Source organism: Manis javanica, chromosome 7 (genome assembly GCF_040802235.1).
Source record: "Manis javanica isolate MJ-LG chromosome 7, MJ_LKY, whole genome shotgun sequence".
Taxonomy (NCBI): domain Eukaryota; kingdom Metazoa; phylum Chordata; class Mammalia; order Pholidota; family Manidae; genus Manis; species Manis javanica.
The window spans coordinates 128,727,596-128,745,137 of NC_133162.1; the positions used below are offsets into that span (position 1 = coordinate 128,727,596).

Sequence of the window (17,542 nt, forward strand, 5' to 3'; positions counted from 1 at the left end):
CGCCTTCTTATTCTCTCTTTAGTCTAGTTGGAGGTTTATCAATTTTATTGATCTTTTTTAAAAGCCTCTTACAAATTTTGATACATTTTATTGTCACTGAGTTCAAATTGTTTTCTAATTTTCCTTGTGATGTTTTTTCTTTAAAACGAGGGTATTCGGATTTGTGTTACTTAATTTCCAACTCTATCTGTCTATTGCTCTTTCTTTTCTCTCTCTGTTTAATTTTTTTTTCTTACTAATTTCTGGTTTCTCTTGTCAGAGAAATACTCTGTATGATTTAATATTTTAACTTTATTGAGATTTATTTTTGGTCCAGAATCCAATCTGTCTTTGTGATTTGTTTTGTAGTCCAATGTATTGTCTCTCTTAGTGAACGCTCTGCATATGCTACAAAAGAACGTGTATTCTGTAATTGCGTTGAAATATGCTACCAACCTGATGTTTTCCCCTCATACACGATGTGCCTTCTTTGATCCTCTAGTTGTTTTTAAGATTTTTTTTCTCTTTTTCATTGCTTTTCAGTGATTTGACTATGATGTGCCTTGGTGTGTGTGTGTGTGTGTGTGTGTGTGTGTGTGTGTGTGTGTGTGTGTGTGTAGCCTATTTGGATCTGTGGACTATAGTTTTCCTCAATTTTGGAAAATTTTCAGCTGCTGAAACTTTTTTTTTCCTGCTTTCCTCTCCCACTTTTTGGGAGTTCACATACACATTTGTTCAAATACTTAGTATTGTCTGCTAGTTCCATCATCTCTGTCATTCCACTTCTGGGCTTATTTGTTTGTTTATTGTGTTTTTAAAGGTGTAATTGACATGCAACACTCTATTAGTTTCAGGTGTGCAACAGAATTATTTGATACTTGTATGTATTGCAGAATGATCACCACACTAAGTCTAGCTGACATTCATCACCATACATTGTTACAGATTGTTTTTCTTATGATGGAAACTTTTAAGATTTACTCTTCCTAACAACTTTAAATTATGAAACACAGTACTATTAACTACAGCCACCATGCTGTATATTATATCCCCATGAGTTATTTTTAAGTAGAAATTTGTACCTATGACTCCCTTTACCCATTTCACTCACTCTCCATACCCCATCTCAGGTGACCAATCTTTCTGTATCTACAAAGCTTGGCTTTTTTTTTTAGATTCCACACGTAAGTGAGATTGTATGGTATTTCCCTTTCTCCATCTGACTTATTTCACTTAGCATAAAGTCCTCAATGTCCATCCATTCTGTCACCAATAGCAAGATTTCATTCTTTTTATGGTTGAAATATTTATAAATAAATAAATGTTCATTTATTTATGTGTGTAGATTTGTGGTTTCTTGAGGTGGGGAGTAGTGGAGAGTGGGTGAAATGGGTGAAGGGAGTCAAAGGTACAAATTTCCATTTATAAAATAAATAATTCATGGAGGATGTAAGGTATAGCATGGTGACTATAGTTTATATATAATTATGCAATATATATCTATATATACACACACACTGTCTCACACACTATTTCTTTATTGGTCTAGGTTTAAAACAAAGGGTTTTCTCCTGCTTATGCATCACATTTTCCTGTTTCCTAGCTTATCTGTTAATTTTTTAATGGATGCTGGGCATTGTAAGTTAACATTTTCATTATGTGTATTTTTAATCTTCCTTTAGAAATGTCAGATGGTGTTCTTGCAGACAGTTGAACTACTTGTAGATCAGCTTGTTCCTTTTGAGGTTTAATTTTTTAGAGCTAGACTAGCACTAATACTATGGTGCTATTTTTCTGAGATTTCTACTGAATACCCTCAATATTCAATGAAGGATTTCCACTCTGGGGGGCAGAAGGTTGAGTATCACCCCTGTATGAGCTCTGGAAATTTTGTAGCTTACAGTGCTTCTGTATTTATTTGCCAGCACTTGAAGAGTTTTACCTTATGTACTTGCAACTTAGTGTTTATCTTTAGACTCAAGGGGCTACTTATATAGTTTCTGGAGCTTTCCTTGGTCATAGCTGCCCGGCTGTCTTGCTGATTTTAGCACCTCAGCCTCCATGACCTCTGACCTTGTTTTCTTGATGCAGTGAGACCGCTGCTGTCAACTTTGGTTGCCTCTCCTCACAATACTTCAACAGGGGGCCCAGGCAGAAAGCTGTGGATATCATGGGCCCATTTTGTTTGCTTTCTTTCTCTCTGGGATCAAACTTCCCTATTGTTTGTCTCTCAGTATTTGAAATATTTGCCTTTATTTACTGGTGTGTATGTTTTAAAATTAAATGTGTATACTATATTAATAATATTTGAATAAACATGTAAAAATGTTATGTATTAGAACACATAGATATAAATAAATGAGCATAACTTATATTTACACTTACTTATTAGCTGCTTAAATTTTCCTGTAAATATGTCCATATACATCAAACAACTAAGCAAATTTCAGGATATCCTTATCATTGTTAAGTTTTCAGTCTAATTTCACCTTTTTTCTTTATTTATGGTATAATAGTCTGTGATGGAATTTCCATGAATATTTATAAACTTTTTCCTGGGTGACATTAAGCTTTACATCACCCAGTTTGATTGTAGAAACACATCTACTATTCAAATAAAAGATATTATGTGGAATGTGGATGTATCTTACATTACCCAATTAACTAGATTGTTTTCTCTTTTTAAAAGGTGAAATTCCTCTGCAGTAAATAAGTATTTATCTTACAGATTCAATGGAAACAGCCTAGTGCTACATTTAAAAAAGAAGGAAGGAAGGAAGGAAGGAAGGGAGAGAATAAAGAAGGAAGAGGAAAAACAAAAACTACCAATAGTCCTTTGATTTAGGAATTAGACGCTGGGTATAAAGCTAGTAAAGAACTGAGTTTTCTTTAATTTTAAATAGTTCACATGATAAACAGTGCTATCTATATATTTCACTTAACGCTCACAATGCTCACAAATGGTAAGGATTTCTAAGTGTTTTTTTTGCAAATCCTGTTTCAAGGAGGTTTTGTTTTCTCAAAAAAGTATATATATTTTTTCTACACAAGCATTTAAATGATTTAAAACATTTTTACTTTTCTTTATCTATTCCATTAAAATTGGTAACCACTATAAAGTATTTACTAGCGGTTGTAATCACAGAATAGTTGAGACTGTATTTTCTCTGAGAGATTCAGTCTCTTGAAATATTTTTCTACTTTTTTCAGTAGGTTCCACATCTATTTCCTTCTGAGTATAATGTTACTTCTGTGTTTATAGTCAAGGCTTAGCCCAAATTGATAGAATATCTTGAATTTTTTAAATGTTATGTGTCTATACAAATCTTACTAATATCAAAACACTAAGAGATACATATGAAAAGTAAATTTGAAATGCGGTGAACAATAAACTGGGTGAATCTATTTAAGTTTTGTAAATGAAGCTTATCTGAGCACATTTCAGTAGTCAATATATTAACATTTAAAAATCAGCTTTCTGGATCTATTTTCAAATTTGTTAGCAATCTAATGATGCACGTTTTTAAGCTTTGAAACTCCATCATAATTTGTCAATTGCTGCGTGGTATCAGCAAGGTTATCTTTAGTGGTAGGTAGCATGGTGTGATTAAAAAAAATAATTAACATTAAAACATTAGTTTAACACAGACTTTGTTTCTTATTTTAAAGTATATACCTTATAAATGATGCTAATGTTAATACCCCATAACAGGGTAAAGCAGAATCATGTAGGCCTTGGCATAATGTCACAGGGAAATTCATTTTTAGCCAAGGACAGGAAAATATTTACATACAGAAGATTAGCTTCCATTATAATTTAATGTATAGTTGACTATAATTTACATTATAATTAGTAGTGGTGAAATATATTTATATCTATCTACCTAGTAATGTAAGGAAAGCTAATCTTTCCCATTCTTACCTTGTCTCAGGTTGAAATAAAAAATAACCACTGATAATAAATGACAGATGCCTTTCTGCAGCAGCAAGACGGAACTTCTCGTTTCAGCTCCTGAATCCTACCACCCATGTCATTCTAGTTTTATGCTCGTAGTTTTCCAAGATCTTGAAAGACCTTTGGTGCCTGTCTTCATGAGAGAACCCAATTTGAGAGAATACACTACTCATACATGTAATCTCATTATCTCTGCAATTTTCCATAACTTTTTCTTTGCCTTAAGCTAAATGTTCTAGAGATGTCAATTTTGTGATGTTATTGTATCCTAGTAGATAACAAAAGAGAAGTTTACTTACAGCCAATCAACATGACACAAATTGAAAAGATTTTCTCCGAATTGGTGTTAGGAGACACATTCCCGAATCCTACACTGGTTAGACTGCTGAAGGTAAAATAAAGTGCTGTGACATATTTGTCCTTAATGGATGGTCCAGAACTTGAATCACTGTCATTGTAACGTTTCCCAATTTGTTGTCCTAAGGAATCCAACCATCCGATTTTGTCAGTCAGGTAGGGCCTCTCTACATTCCCAATTGCATACCATATGCAAGCCAGCCAGTGAGCAATCAGGGCAAATATGCACATTAAGAGCATTAAAACAGCAGCACCATATTCCGAATAGCGATCAAGTTTTCGGGCCACTCGCACAAGACGAAGAAGTCGAGCTGTCTTCAAAAGACCAATTAATGTTGTTGTCTGTGGAAATAAATGTGCATGGTCAGAAACAGCTGGCAAACAATGTTCCCATGCAGCAAAGTAAATAGAAACAGGCTAAAACAATACGGCAGCACTGAAGATAGCTATATATTCAAATTAACTATTAGTTTTTTGCCTGCTTTGGAAAATACTTAGAAAGTGTGACATGCAAGACCCATGGGACACAGACTCTATTTTATTTATGCTTTAACTAAGTACCTTGCACATGAAGGGTACTCGATAGGTCATTACTTCATCAACAAACAGTCCAGTGTATTGTGGTTGTGCCTAACACTGGCATTATGGTGTTGAACAAACAGACATGCTCTGTTTCCAATAGAAAGAGGCAGTTATTTACTAGAAACAGTGTCTTCTCTAATGAAGAGAAACAAGATTCACTGTCTGTTGGGGATAGATGGATATTTTCAAAATAAATAATGAGATCATTTCAGAGAGTGAAAAGTGTGATGATGATGATAAAACAGAGTAGTATGATAGAGGAGGTTTGGGGGCAAGGGCTGGGGTGGGGACAGCCTGCCAAAGGAAGACCCACAGGCTCTGGCTGCTGAGTCGGGAAAGTCCTGCATAATGAGAAGGAGCCGGTCAAGCAGCTGACTGGGACACTTTTTGGATGGCTGCATGCATGCATTAGGCACTGTATTTAAATTCATTTTTCCTTCCTAAATGGGTTAAACTGGTAAATTATTTCTTGATATCCAATGATAGTATGTATTTTGCTTTGGGGTGTGATATGTGTAACTAATTGTATGATTATTACTGACCAGGTATCTAATGATAGGACACTTCCATATAATAATAGGATACTTAACTAGTTGTTCAGATTTGAAATCTGATAAGTACAAATTACAAGTTCATTTCTTAGGTTTCCTCAATAATGTCAACTATAAGTACTATATAATTCACAGGGCATATAATTATTCCATAGTTACATGGTGTTTACCAATCAATTATTGAGTCATTTCATGTTCATTGTTGGTGTTTATTTCACAAAGTACATCCAAGTGAATTAACAACACATATTTTAATTAAGGACAGAGCATATGGCATAACTCTCACCCTGTATCTATTCATACTGACTTGATAAAAAAGACCATGAAATATCAAGAAAAATCTTTTCATTAAAGTTCTGTGTAGTAAGTGTTGTAGTTTTCTCTTCTTGTGCTAGAGTGGTCACAAGGGAAGGGAGATACCCCGTGAATTCTTCCCAGTTAGTATTGGAACCCTCCAGAGATGAGAGGAGCTGGTAGTGGAGATAAGATGCGCTTAGCACAGTTGAACTCTGGCCTTTGCACATTTAGGAATAGGTGGAGAAGTAGCTCTTCTCTGTTTCCAATGCTGAGGTATTATCTTTTAGGGTGCAATGAAAGAAACATTGTTCTTTTTTTTATTCACAAGTTTAAAATTATATCTCTTCTCAATGAATAAATGGAGAGTCTAAGTCTTAGGCGGTTCTGGGGAGAGAGCCAACTTTACACTATTTGTATTATCAATATTCTAGCTTAGCAATTGTGTTCTACTAGTTTGGAACAAACTTATGTTCAAATTATGCTTTTACATCAGTATGTCACCTCAGGTTATTTATTTAATCCTTAAGCATCAATCTCTTCATCTGCAGATGGGCATTATTAATGTCTCCTCAGAGGGTTGTAAATAATAGCCAGTAAATAGTAGCTCTTTGTGTCTCTATTTGAATATTCTATATACTGTTGTTTCCATCAGTAAGTCAGAAATTTATCATTAGGAGCTTGGTAGAGATGACGTATTTTCCAAAGGCATCGCTTCGATAGGTGGAATCCCAAGAGGAGGCCTGTCAGCATGAGCCCTTTAGCCGCCTCAGGAAATGACAGGAATTTCAAAGACAAGAACGTCATCTAGATGTGCTGACCACTCACACTCTGGACCCAGGAATCATCCTGGCTCAGTGTGTCTTTCTGCACTTCACAGCTCGAGTGTGTGTGTTTATTTTGTCCCCTAACTCTGTTCCCTATTTTCTTGTATGGAAAAATCAGAAATATTTGAGGATTATTGTTCAAAATTTCTTGTCATTGGAACAGAATTTCTCTCGGAACCTCAAAATAAATGAAATACAATGAAAATTCTCTAAGTATTTGGTTGATGAAATGCTTCAAAATAAAAGAGCTGTTTTAATATTACATTGTAATATTAATGCTCTTCTGGCTGCAAAGATGGTAGAGTAAAAATGAGGCTATGAAAAGAAAAGGAATCCGATCTGCTGTGCATGCCACCTCTTTTCTTTTGCCCACCCCCCAAAGAAACCTCTGATGTTTCTTCTAGGTTTAGATCAAAAATAAGGTAGAACCTAGATGACAGTATGTCCTTTAAGCAGATAAATGGATATAACTAATATAATAACACACAAGTGATGTATTTTCTGGACAAAGAAAGCTTGAGAAATATGTACATGATGAAGTGTCAACCCAATTGACATGACTCATACAAAATAACTTAGAGAGACAGAGAAACAGAGACAGAGAGACAGGAGATGACACTACTAAGCATTGCAAGGATGAGTGAGTGCTGATTTCAATTAAGACATTCTCTTGTGATTCCACACATGTATCCACGCATAACTGCATATGCTAGTTTGACAATGTAACAAATGACTTTGCCTTTTTTTCTGTTGTTATCAAGATGCTACTAATACACCTGGGCATTCTTCCTCAGCTACAATTGTGTATAGCACACCTTGTAGATGACATTTAGGATTGCAATAACTCTTGGCTTCTTCTGTAAACATCTCTTTAAAGATATAAGGTGTTTTGCCCCAGATTACACAATAGAGAGAAGTGATTGCCTCCAAATCTCAGAAAGCGTAGACTAAAGAATAATCAATTTCTTCTTACTGACTTGTTAGAGACTCTTTGACCCCACTGTTTAGTTCAACGTGCTATCATATTATTTGCAAGTGGAAAATGGGACCAACAGCCCCTTTATAATATAATTGTGTTAACATCAGAATTTGGCTGAGTAGAATGTGTTCAGAATGCATAGTCATCTCACAGTATATCTAATTTCATGTAATATCCAGGCATAGCATGGAAATCTACCTTTGTGGGATTTTTTTCCAATTTTTGAAAATAGAAATAAAACTACCTTAAACCCATCACAACAATTTTAAAAATAGTTGGGAAAAAGAATTTTCTCTTATATGTTCTTTCTAGCATGTTCACTGGTGTTGGAAATATACTGTCTGTTTATTGTTACTTTTGGTAGAAACTAAAAAAGCATAAAGGCTCACTAGAGGTAAGTGTGTGATTATTATTATGAAATACGAAGACATCATGATAATAAATAAGATATAGAAAGAGGCGACTCATTTTGAAGTAGACTGAAGCAAGTCCCTTTGCTGACCCTGCCTACGAAGCATGGAGCAAAGGAAACAGGTCCAGTCTCCACCCTGTCGGGGCCAGAACTCAGCTCCTTCACGGCCATTGAATGATATTTCAAACACTTTTTTGTTTTGTTTGAATACCACAATAAAGAAAATCTACCTATTTAAAACTTTCATTTCTAGCACATTTTGGCAGAAACTTTTTTAATGCAAAATGACTCTTCTCCTGGATTCAATTTTTCAAATTTCTAGGTGACTGTTGAATATCATCAATTTCATTTTTTTTTAGAACATACCTACTTCCATAGCTATTAAAGCCCTTGATGCTTTCTTATCCTGATGGAGAAGTTAGTTTCCTTTATTAAGCACAACTTTCTTCCTAGACTTTATTTTAAAAATATAAACTATAAACAACTACAATTTTGTAAACATTTTAGATACTGGACCCAGACTCAAGAAAACCACGTGATTTTTTTTTTTAACAAGACATTTTATAAGAGATGAGGCAATATTTTTTTTTAACATAAGTGGAATTCTTTTTGAAGGCCTGAAATCAGAATAGGTGACTTTGGAGGAGTATTAAGCAAACTCTATGCAGGAGTAAATTTGGCTACAGTCCAACTGAGAAAGCATCATCCATAAGAGAAAATCTAATCAAATTTTTTCTAAAATAATTTTGAAAAATAATTCTACTTTCATTATAATAAGCACTTTCGACTCTTACATTTAAAATACCTCATTTCAGATGTTTACACTTAAAAGCTTTGCCAACAGGGAGTGCATAGAATTATTCTTGTATAGTAAGAAAATACAAGTATGGGATTTTTGGTTTTATCTACTGGGTTGATAGAATGAATTATCACTGAAACTTTCTACCTAATCCATCATTCTGCCCTGTTTGTCAAGAGATATTTGGGAATAAGGAGGGAAATGAGAACATTTAGTGAGGACTGCATTTTGTAACTGCACACTCGTGTTTTGCTTTAGGTTTCATTTCCCTTCCCTCTAAGCTCTGGGACTTGCCCACGCCATTCAATGGATTACTTACCCAATAAAACTCAATACTTTTGCAACTAGTTTCAAGTCTTTTGTGCAACTTGAGTCACACTACTTCAATATTTCTAATAAAAATCCTTGGGGAATCACCTCGCTTATCCTTTCTTTATTCATACCAAACCTCACAAGTTCTCCACAAACTGTGGCTTTTAAAGGGTAGATTTTACAACCTCTCTGGGAAACTCACTCCAATACTGAACAGCATTTACTGCTGAGATGTTTTTATTTTTGTTTATAATTAGCACTTTGTTTTGCTGCAATTTGAACTCACCTTCTTTCTTTATTTACAATAACGTGGAAAACTGGCTGTCAAGTGATTTAAATGTTAGTGGTAAAACATGGAAAAGGGGTCATCAAATGGTTCTAAATAGTAGTAGGCAATGTTACAGTAAATAAACAACTAAAATGGGAATTTGACTTGTTCTGAGAAATGTTTAACCAGAAATTATATCTTATGCCATCTCTAGCAAATGGTAGTCAATAGATAGATCCCATATACATAATCAACTTAATGAAAAAACATTTTTTTGGTGGAATGTGCTTATATTTCCTCAGTTAGAAAATTATTCCATTGGGGATCTCATGCCTCTCACTGGTCATGCAACAGACTTTTGGAGTCATAATCAACAGCCTCAAATATAAGCCAATGAAAACTTCTGCCTTAACTCCCAAGAACTACCTAGAGACAGTTACTCTGTACATACTCTGTACATAGATGCATACAGGTCTTTGTAAATTATATTTGAACATGAGTATGTCTCATGTTTTAGAATTTCCTTTCAACAAACTAATGACAACTATTGTAGATATCAGATTAAAAAAAGAATGCTGACAGATGATCAGAGTTCTATGTGACTGCCTGCTAAGTTTTTCCTTGTACCCATTCGATGATTCATTTACCAGACTAGTAAAGCAAACACATCAGTGTGATCAGAACCTTCCCTTTTCAATTAGAACTTTCTCTCAAAGAGTACTGTATTTCAAAGGCTTTGCCTGCATTCATGATTCTTGAAAAATAACAGTTAGGTATGAAAAGAGAGAGGTTGATAAGCAAGTAATTAATCAAAAGAGTACTAATTTTCAGAGGAGGAAGAGGTTAATGAAGGAGGTATTAACTAAATAGAGTGCTCTAGATTCCATTAACATCTCTAAAAGTAGTATTTGCCACAGATAAGCAAAATATGGGAAAGTTTCAGGCAGATACTGAAAAGTTGACCTTCTGGGAGACTGAGTCAATAATATTAGTCCTCTGAATCAATGATATTGAGGCAATTTGCTATGGATGGCATGATGCTTGATGACGCAAAAATTAAGAAAAATAGAAAATCTTTTCCTTGGTCTATCTGGATGGCATTAACATCAGGAAGATATTTATTAATGACATAGGCAAGCCTAGTTATTGCCAATATTCATTTTCTTCAACATGTTTTTTCTGAACATTATAGAAGATCCTATAGTTATTAGTAGGTGATTTGCAATACTTAAGCTAAAAAATGAAATGATTATTTTGACAAAATAAACAATTCTGCTCACATGTCAGCTTTAGTAAAAATGTATGTGCTAAGCTATTCTGTTCACATACATGTTTTGTAGATAAAATAATATAGACCCACAATTCAAATGGTTTTTCTTTTCCAGAGTGAATGTAAATAAAATGAAAATGTTACAGTAGCTTACCATTTAGGGAAATTGGCAAGAAAAACATTAATGTTTAATTGACATTGACAAAGTTGTTTCTCTAAGGTCACCCGTTATGCTGAGATGCATCGAAGAAAACATTTTAATAATTCAGTTTAAATTAAGCAGTTAAGAAATCATGACTGTCCTTACATTTAGTTGAAAAATCACTCCTTCACTTACTCATTTTGTACAAATGTTCACCTGTGTGCACACGAAAGCCCTCTCTCTCCTGGACTTCCTCTTTGGCCACCAGATCTCATTTATCTAAATAGCAGAATCATTCCTGCCAGTTTTAAAAATGCAGGGTTCAAGATTTTACTTCATACCTATCAAGTATGAATCTTCACACTCTTTTACAAAGTCCACTTGGATATGGGTGTATGGTCCTGGTGTAGGAACATTGACCCAAACCAACTTTTGGTATGATTTTATCTAATTTATAATTATGAATCTCATTTCTTTTTCTTATACTCACTTATATGTCTTTCTACTTGCCTATATGCCATCTGGATTCATATGATTAAAAGGCATCTCAAATTTAACATGCTCCAAACAGAGATTCACCCCCATAATACACCTCCCTCTCCCTAGGTTTTTCCCATCTGGATAAATGCATGATCATCTATAAAGGTTAATGTGACCGAAATAATGTTTATAACAAGAAAAAAACAACAAAAAGTCTTTGAACCATCATTAATCCTGCTTTTTCTCTTACTCCTCTAACAATATTTAATCATCAACAAGCCCTAACAGCTTCCCTCTAACATATTCCAAATTTATCTATTTCTCTTCATTTCTATTGTAGACCATGTAGTCCAAGATGTTGGTTTGTCTCCCTTATATTATAGCAAAAACTCTGAAGTGGTTAGACTGGTTCTACTCTGACTAAAAACAATCTGTAGACATTGGCTATGAAGTCTTTAAAAATGTCAGTTAGATCATTCCCTCCCCGCAGGCTGCACTGTAACCAGAATAAACTCTAGTCTGATGGCTCCAAGTGATTTGGACCCTGTCTCTGCATCCTCATGTCTTTGCATTCCACCCCCACTCACTGTGGTTCAGCCTGCCTGACACTGGCTTTCTGTTCTCTAACAGAATCAAGCTATTCACCAGCTGAATCATTTTCACTAGTGTTTTCTTTTGCCTGAAATGCTCCCTATGTGGTTTCATGAGGCTGGTTTCTTCTGGGCAAGTCTCAACTCAAATGGCACCTCCTCAGAGGTCTTTCCTACAGTTCCCATCCAAATCAGCCACCCAGCCAAGTCATTCTGCATCACATGGCTCTTGTTAGCTCACAAACATCGTAAGAGGGAAAACAAAATCAAACAACCCATTCTTTCACCATGTGCAGCTTTCTAATCATTGCCCTTTTCCCTTCTGTTTATTACCAAGATCCTAACAAGAAGAGGCCCTACTCACTTCCTGTTAATATCTGAAGCTACTTCAGTTTGGCTAGTGGTCAACATATGATCTGATTAATACCAACGCATACAAACCCAATGACTTATTTTCAGCCCTCATCATAATTTATGTCTTTATACTATTTGATACCTTCTTGATTTTTCCTTTACTTGTAGGTAGAGTGAGGTAGATGGAAGTCCTATAGTGCCCAGAGTAAGCTTTAACAGCAACAAAAAATTGTCTTGTGTTCTATATAATTTTTCAACGTCCCACATTCATCTTTATAGGCAGAAAACACATTTATACTTAATGAGCTTTAAAGCTAGGTTTTATATATAAACAGAAGTTCACTTTCACATTCTTTAATATTCATTACATTTTCCAGGAATTTAGCTACCGTGTAAATTAAGAGATGATTAACTTGTTTAGTTTGGACTTTCACTAAGAGTTGTTCACTGTTTCATAAAATTACATCTTCAGTGACAGCAGGTCATATGATATCTGTATACTGTGTGGTATACAGCATGACTGTATCAGTCTACATTTGTGGATCTCACAGTCACAGGGTCTCTAGGCATGTATAAATGTTAATAGATGCATATATGTGCATATGTACATATCTACCTGTATATGTATGTGTATACACAAATATATAAGCACCCATATACATATATACCCAAGTCTTGTGTTAAAATGAAAATGTAAAGAAAACATATTCAGTTTAATACTGAATTTACTGTTTAAATATAAACTTCATCTGATAACTTCATTATATCATTTAATGTAGGCATGTCTGAAACATTTATATATTCAATCAGCTATTTATTATGAATATTTATTTCTCCTTTATATTAAGTGTAAGCATCATATATCATACTTGGGAAATTATGTATATAAAAAGGCTATATTATCTATGACTTTTCTTTAACAATAATAAAAGGGAGCAGTATAAAATATTTCTTATATTGGGTCTGATAGGACTGGAAAGCAACACTTTATAGGTCCATGCCGCCAATGGGCTCCCCACTAACCAGCATGATCTTCCTACCCTCTGCTGAAAAGCTAGTAATCGGGACCGCCTTCCATGCTCACATGTCCACTTTCACATCAGACTATGAATCATTGTTCAGATAGCACTCTGTCTGCTTATTTGATTTTCGCCCATTCTAGACTGCAAGCTCCCAGATAGTGGGGTCCTCGTCTTACTTTCTTCTCAAGCCTGGGGTCTAGCACACTGACACACAGTAAATGCATATAGAATGAATGAATCTGCTTAAGGAGGGGGTTACCATACGCCTTTTTTGGAAACAGCAAAATGAATTAAGTCAATTCTCATTAACATTTGAGAAAATATGCATGGACTTCTAATCAGTTAAACAGAAAAAGCAAGCTACTCTTTTTGCAATGTAGGTGGATAGCTGAGTGTCATCAGCTGTCTTGCTATGGATCCTTGAGGGGCTCCCAGCTCAGGCCACAGTGTTCAGAGCACCTCGGTGAAAACCCAGCTTGGAAAACACTGGGCTAGGTGACTGCTCATCCAAGTGATCTCTAGCTTCATGACTTCAGGATTTGCTATTTCATCTTGGAGTAAAAAGCTCACAGTGTTACATTTTTTCATATTCATATAATGAAACTTCCCAAATTAGGCTATTTGAATTCAAAATCTCCTTTCCCTGGAAGCATTTCTGTTTTTTTTTTTTTAAGCCTAAAACAAACATGGATGCTGAATATTTTTAGTACTCTTATTATGTGACATATTATACATTTTTGGAAAATTATTATTCTGAAACATCACTATATGCTAAAACACCTGACTCTCTCTCTATGTGTGTGTGTGTGTATACATACATATATATATGTAAATAGCTATATGATATAGTTTGTATATAAGAAGAATATCTTCATTGTCACTTCATTGTCACTCCTGTAAATGTATGAAGTGGTCCCATCCATCGATGGCCTTGTTCCCTTCACAGCTGACCCAGCCCAGTCTCAGCCCTTCCAGATCTCCCTCTATTTGACACATCCTAGATGCTGACATACTTCCCCCACCACATACCCCATGCTCCTGTGCTTTGTAACCCAATAACAGTCCTCAAAATACTTCTTTTCCATTTTCCATTTCTTCAGGATTCCTAGCTTTAACTAGGCTAATCAATAACTACTGTAAGGTAATGAACACTCAATAGCTATTTGTTAAATAATGATTAATAGGAGAGTTACTTGTTTTGTATTGTCAAACTGTCATTTTATTCTTATTTGTTTGATGGGATATAGTCAGTGTTGTGGAGTAAGCCAATTGTGAATAATCGAGGCATTTATGGATTAATGTGGTAAGATGTAAGTTTTTAAGGGAAGACTTCATTAACAAACAGGGGCTGTAATCCAGGGGTGAGAAGGAAAAGCGAAGTTATCTTTGGCAAGCAATTATTATGTACCTGGTACTGGGCTGGTTTCTTCAGACATGCTGCTTTATATTTAAAAATCACAAGGACCTACCTTCACAGTTTTACAGAAAAAAATGAATTATTAGAGTTAGACCTCTGACCGGAATACAGCGATTAAGTGGCACAAAGGAGAATCAAACCCAGGTCTGTCTGATCCCAAAGCCAGATCTTTTTCATATCACAACACTTCTTAAAAGAGTGAGAAGCAGTTTTGGGAATATGTGGAATTTATGAACTCATATTGGAGAGGTCAGTGGGCATTCATTTCTCTGTGGCAAACTTCCCCTTTTCCTTGATGCTACATGAGAAAGGTGATCTGTACGCCATTTTATCCCAAGACCATTTCAAGCCATACTAACGTGAATCACACAAATATTCTCTTGCTTTAGCTCACTTGAAGTGCTTGCTGTCTCTCAGAGGGCTTATCTAAATTACATATTTTAATGAATTTTATTATTTTCAAGTGATACAGTAAATGAAATTAAACTAATCAAGTGTTGCAGCCTAGAAATTCTACCTTAATGGCTATAATCAGCAAATCTAAATCTCACTGGTTTGACTGTTAATTAAATATCAACAGTAAATCAACTTCCCTCAACAATGCTATTTGCCTATTTATTTGTTCGTTCTTTCATTTCACTAAGATGAAATTTAATTTGCTGTTGGTGTATATATTTCAAAATTTGGAAGAGTGACGTTATACAATTGTTTATCCATTGTTTATCCATAAGGACTTACCTGATGTGATTACGTGTATCACCCATTGTAAGAAACTCACAAGGATAAATATCAAAAAGAGGTACTTCACTTTCCTTTCTTTTAATTGATACCAAAGTTAGGAGTTTCTAACATTAAATGTTCAACTAATTTAACAAAAGCTGACTTAAAAAAAACCTATTTTGCTTAAAGTTCTCATATATTATCTCACTGGAGTAGCAAGTTTAAAAAAAAAACAACAGCTTAAGACAGGAAGTTAATACCATCCTTAGAGGTGAGAGTCGGGCTTAAATTAAGCTTTTGTCTAAAGTTGTAGAATCCAGGAAGAGTACATTGTTCCGTGCCTTGCTTTTAACTGACTCACAGTTTGACGGACATATTCTATAGGGAAAAACTTACTTCTAAACCTATTCTTCCCCTTGGCAGAGGAAGATTTTTTTGTCCTGAAGCATTAATTGATCAGGGAGCAAACATTTGCAGAAAATTTATTTGATATTTGATCTCTCCTTTTGGAAAAAAAAATGGTGAGAGGGTAAGGGGTTTTTAGGTAGAAAAGGACCTTGAATTTCAAAATTCAACTTGTCTCAAGGTTTATTTTGTTGGCTACTGGATAGTCTTTAGTAACTCTTAGTGAAAAAGAGAATTGTGAGTTATTTCCAATGGTAAAATGGTTCCATATTTCATTTTATAGTATTTCCAATTGCAAATGAATTTCATCTGTGAGATACAGGAAGTTTATGAAGCAACCATGCCTTTTTTTCTTGGCAGTTATAACAGATTCACTTTCATAATTGCAATCGTTCAGAAAATAATATTCTTAAGCATCTTAAGCAGCTCTTACCTCATCAGAACCAGATCCAAAAATCAGTAAGTCAAAAGGAATCGCTGCAACCATGTCAATCAGGAACCAGCCCTTGAAGTAGTGTATTGCTATTTTGGCTGGATCACTTACCACTTCTTCGTTCTGATTTACATATGTTGTTCTGAAGTTGATTAGAATATCTATGATAAACATAATATCCACAATCAAGTCTACCACGTTCAAAGGGCTGCAAGAATAGCCACATTCGCGTCTTTTCTGTTCTTCTCTGTCATTGAGGAGGAAGGCCGCCGAGTACGGGGTGAATATAGCAGTGTATATGACCAGCAGCAGAATAAGCCAGTCCCAGACGGCCTTGAAAGGGCTGTAGTGCAATATTGTAAACTTGTTGATGCGCGGCGTCTGCAGTTTATATTCTGGCAGGACATCTGCTCCTAAAGAGAGAACCTGAACAGATAAAAGAGAATCTTACAGTACATAAAAATGCCATTATTTAATCTCCAAGCCTATATAAATATTAAGGTTCTTATACAGAAAAATGTATTAGAAAATTTCACGTCGTTTTGAAGTATTCATGAAAAGCACACTATATAAAGGAACCCATAAACATCCCGAGTATATAGCATATTTGACCCTGACATTTCTTGATAAATATGATTTCCACTGAAAAATGAATATTGTCACTGAGATACCAAGGAATGGTTACTGGATACTTTGAAACATACTACTACTCAGGAAACAAATTTGTAGCTGTTTTTAGAAAATAATAAAATCAGTTTGATACGTGAGTAATTCTGTTTTCAAACCTAAAAAAAGGATTGGCTGTAATGAATTGAAGCAGTGTACTTGGATCCATGGTCATATTTAATTTACATATATTTAATTTATAATTAAACTTTGATAAATTAAACCCAACTCATTCAAATCTTTAATTAAAAATTTCTCACCTGCAATCTGTTTTTAGCATTAGAAAAAAAGGCACATGAGATTAAAATAAACACAAAGCCCTTTTTTTTTTCCTAAAAGGTTGAGAGAGTACTTTGTATTCTGGGACAAATACACTTGCACTTCAACTTCTCCGTCACATTTAGAGAACCGTGAAGAGAGAATGGAGCCAGAAAATGTTCAGAATTTTAATCTGGAAATGTTGCAAGATTCTTAGCAACCGAGGAGTACTTAAACTCTAAAATTTATTCTCCTGAGTAAGGTGTTGGATAGTGAAATAGTTCACCTTTTATAGTCCCAGTTTATCTGAAAAAATGAGAGCTAAACTTGAGTTGCTGTGACCCAATAAAATAGTTCATGAGGTGATGATGTTAGACCAAGTTTCAAGAATAAAGATCAAAACAGAAAGGTTATCTAGCTACCCAGGAAATGTAATTAGCTTTAATATATGAGTTTTAAGTAATTTAAAA

General features: G+C 34.7%; 1 protein-coding gene across 2 annotated transcripts in view; it reads right to left on the reverse strand.

Annotated features, from left to right (window-relative positions):
• The window catches only part of KCNH7 (potassium voltage-gated channel subfamily H member 7), a 434,910-nt gene that overhangs the window by 62,743 nt on the left and 354,625 nt on the right, over positions 1 to 17,542 (reverse strand). For both annotated transcript variants that reach the window (XM_073241556.1, XM_073241555.1), the window contains 2 exons: positions 16,149 to 16,574; positions 4,234 to 4,633 (listed from right to left, as the gene is read on the reverse strand). In XM_073241556.1, coding sequence (XP_073097657.1) covers positions 4,234 to 4,633; positions 16,149 to 16,574 — 826 coding nt within the window. The remainder of the gene's footprint in view (positions 1 to 4,233; positions 4,634 to 16,148; positions 16,575 to 17,542) is intronic.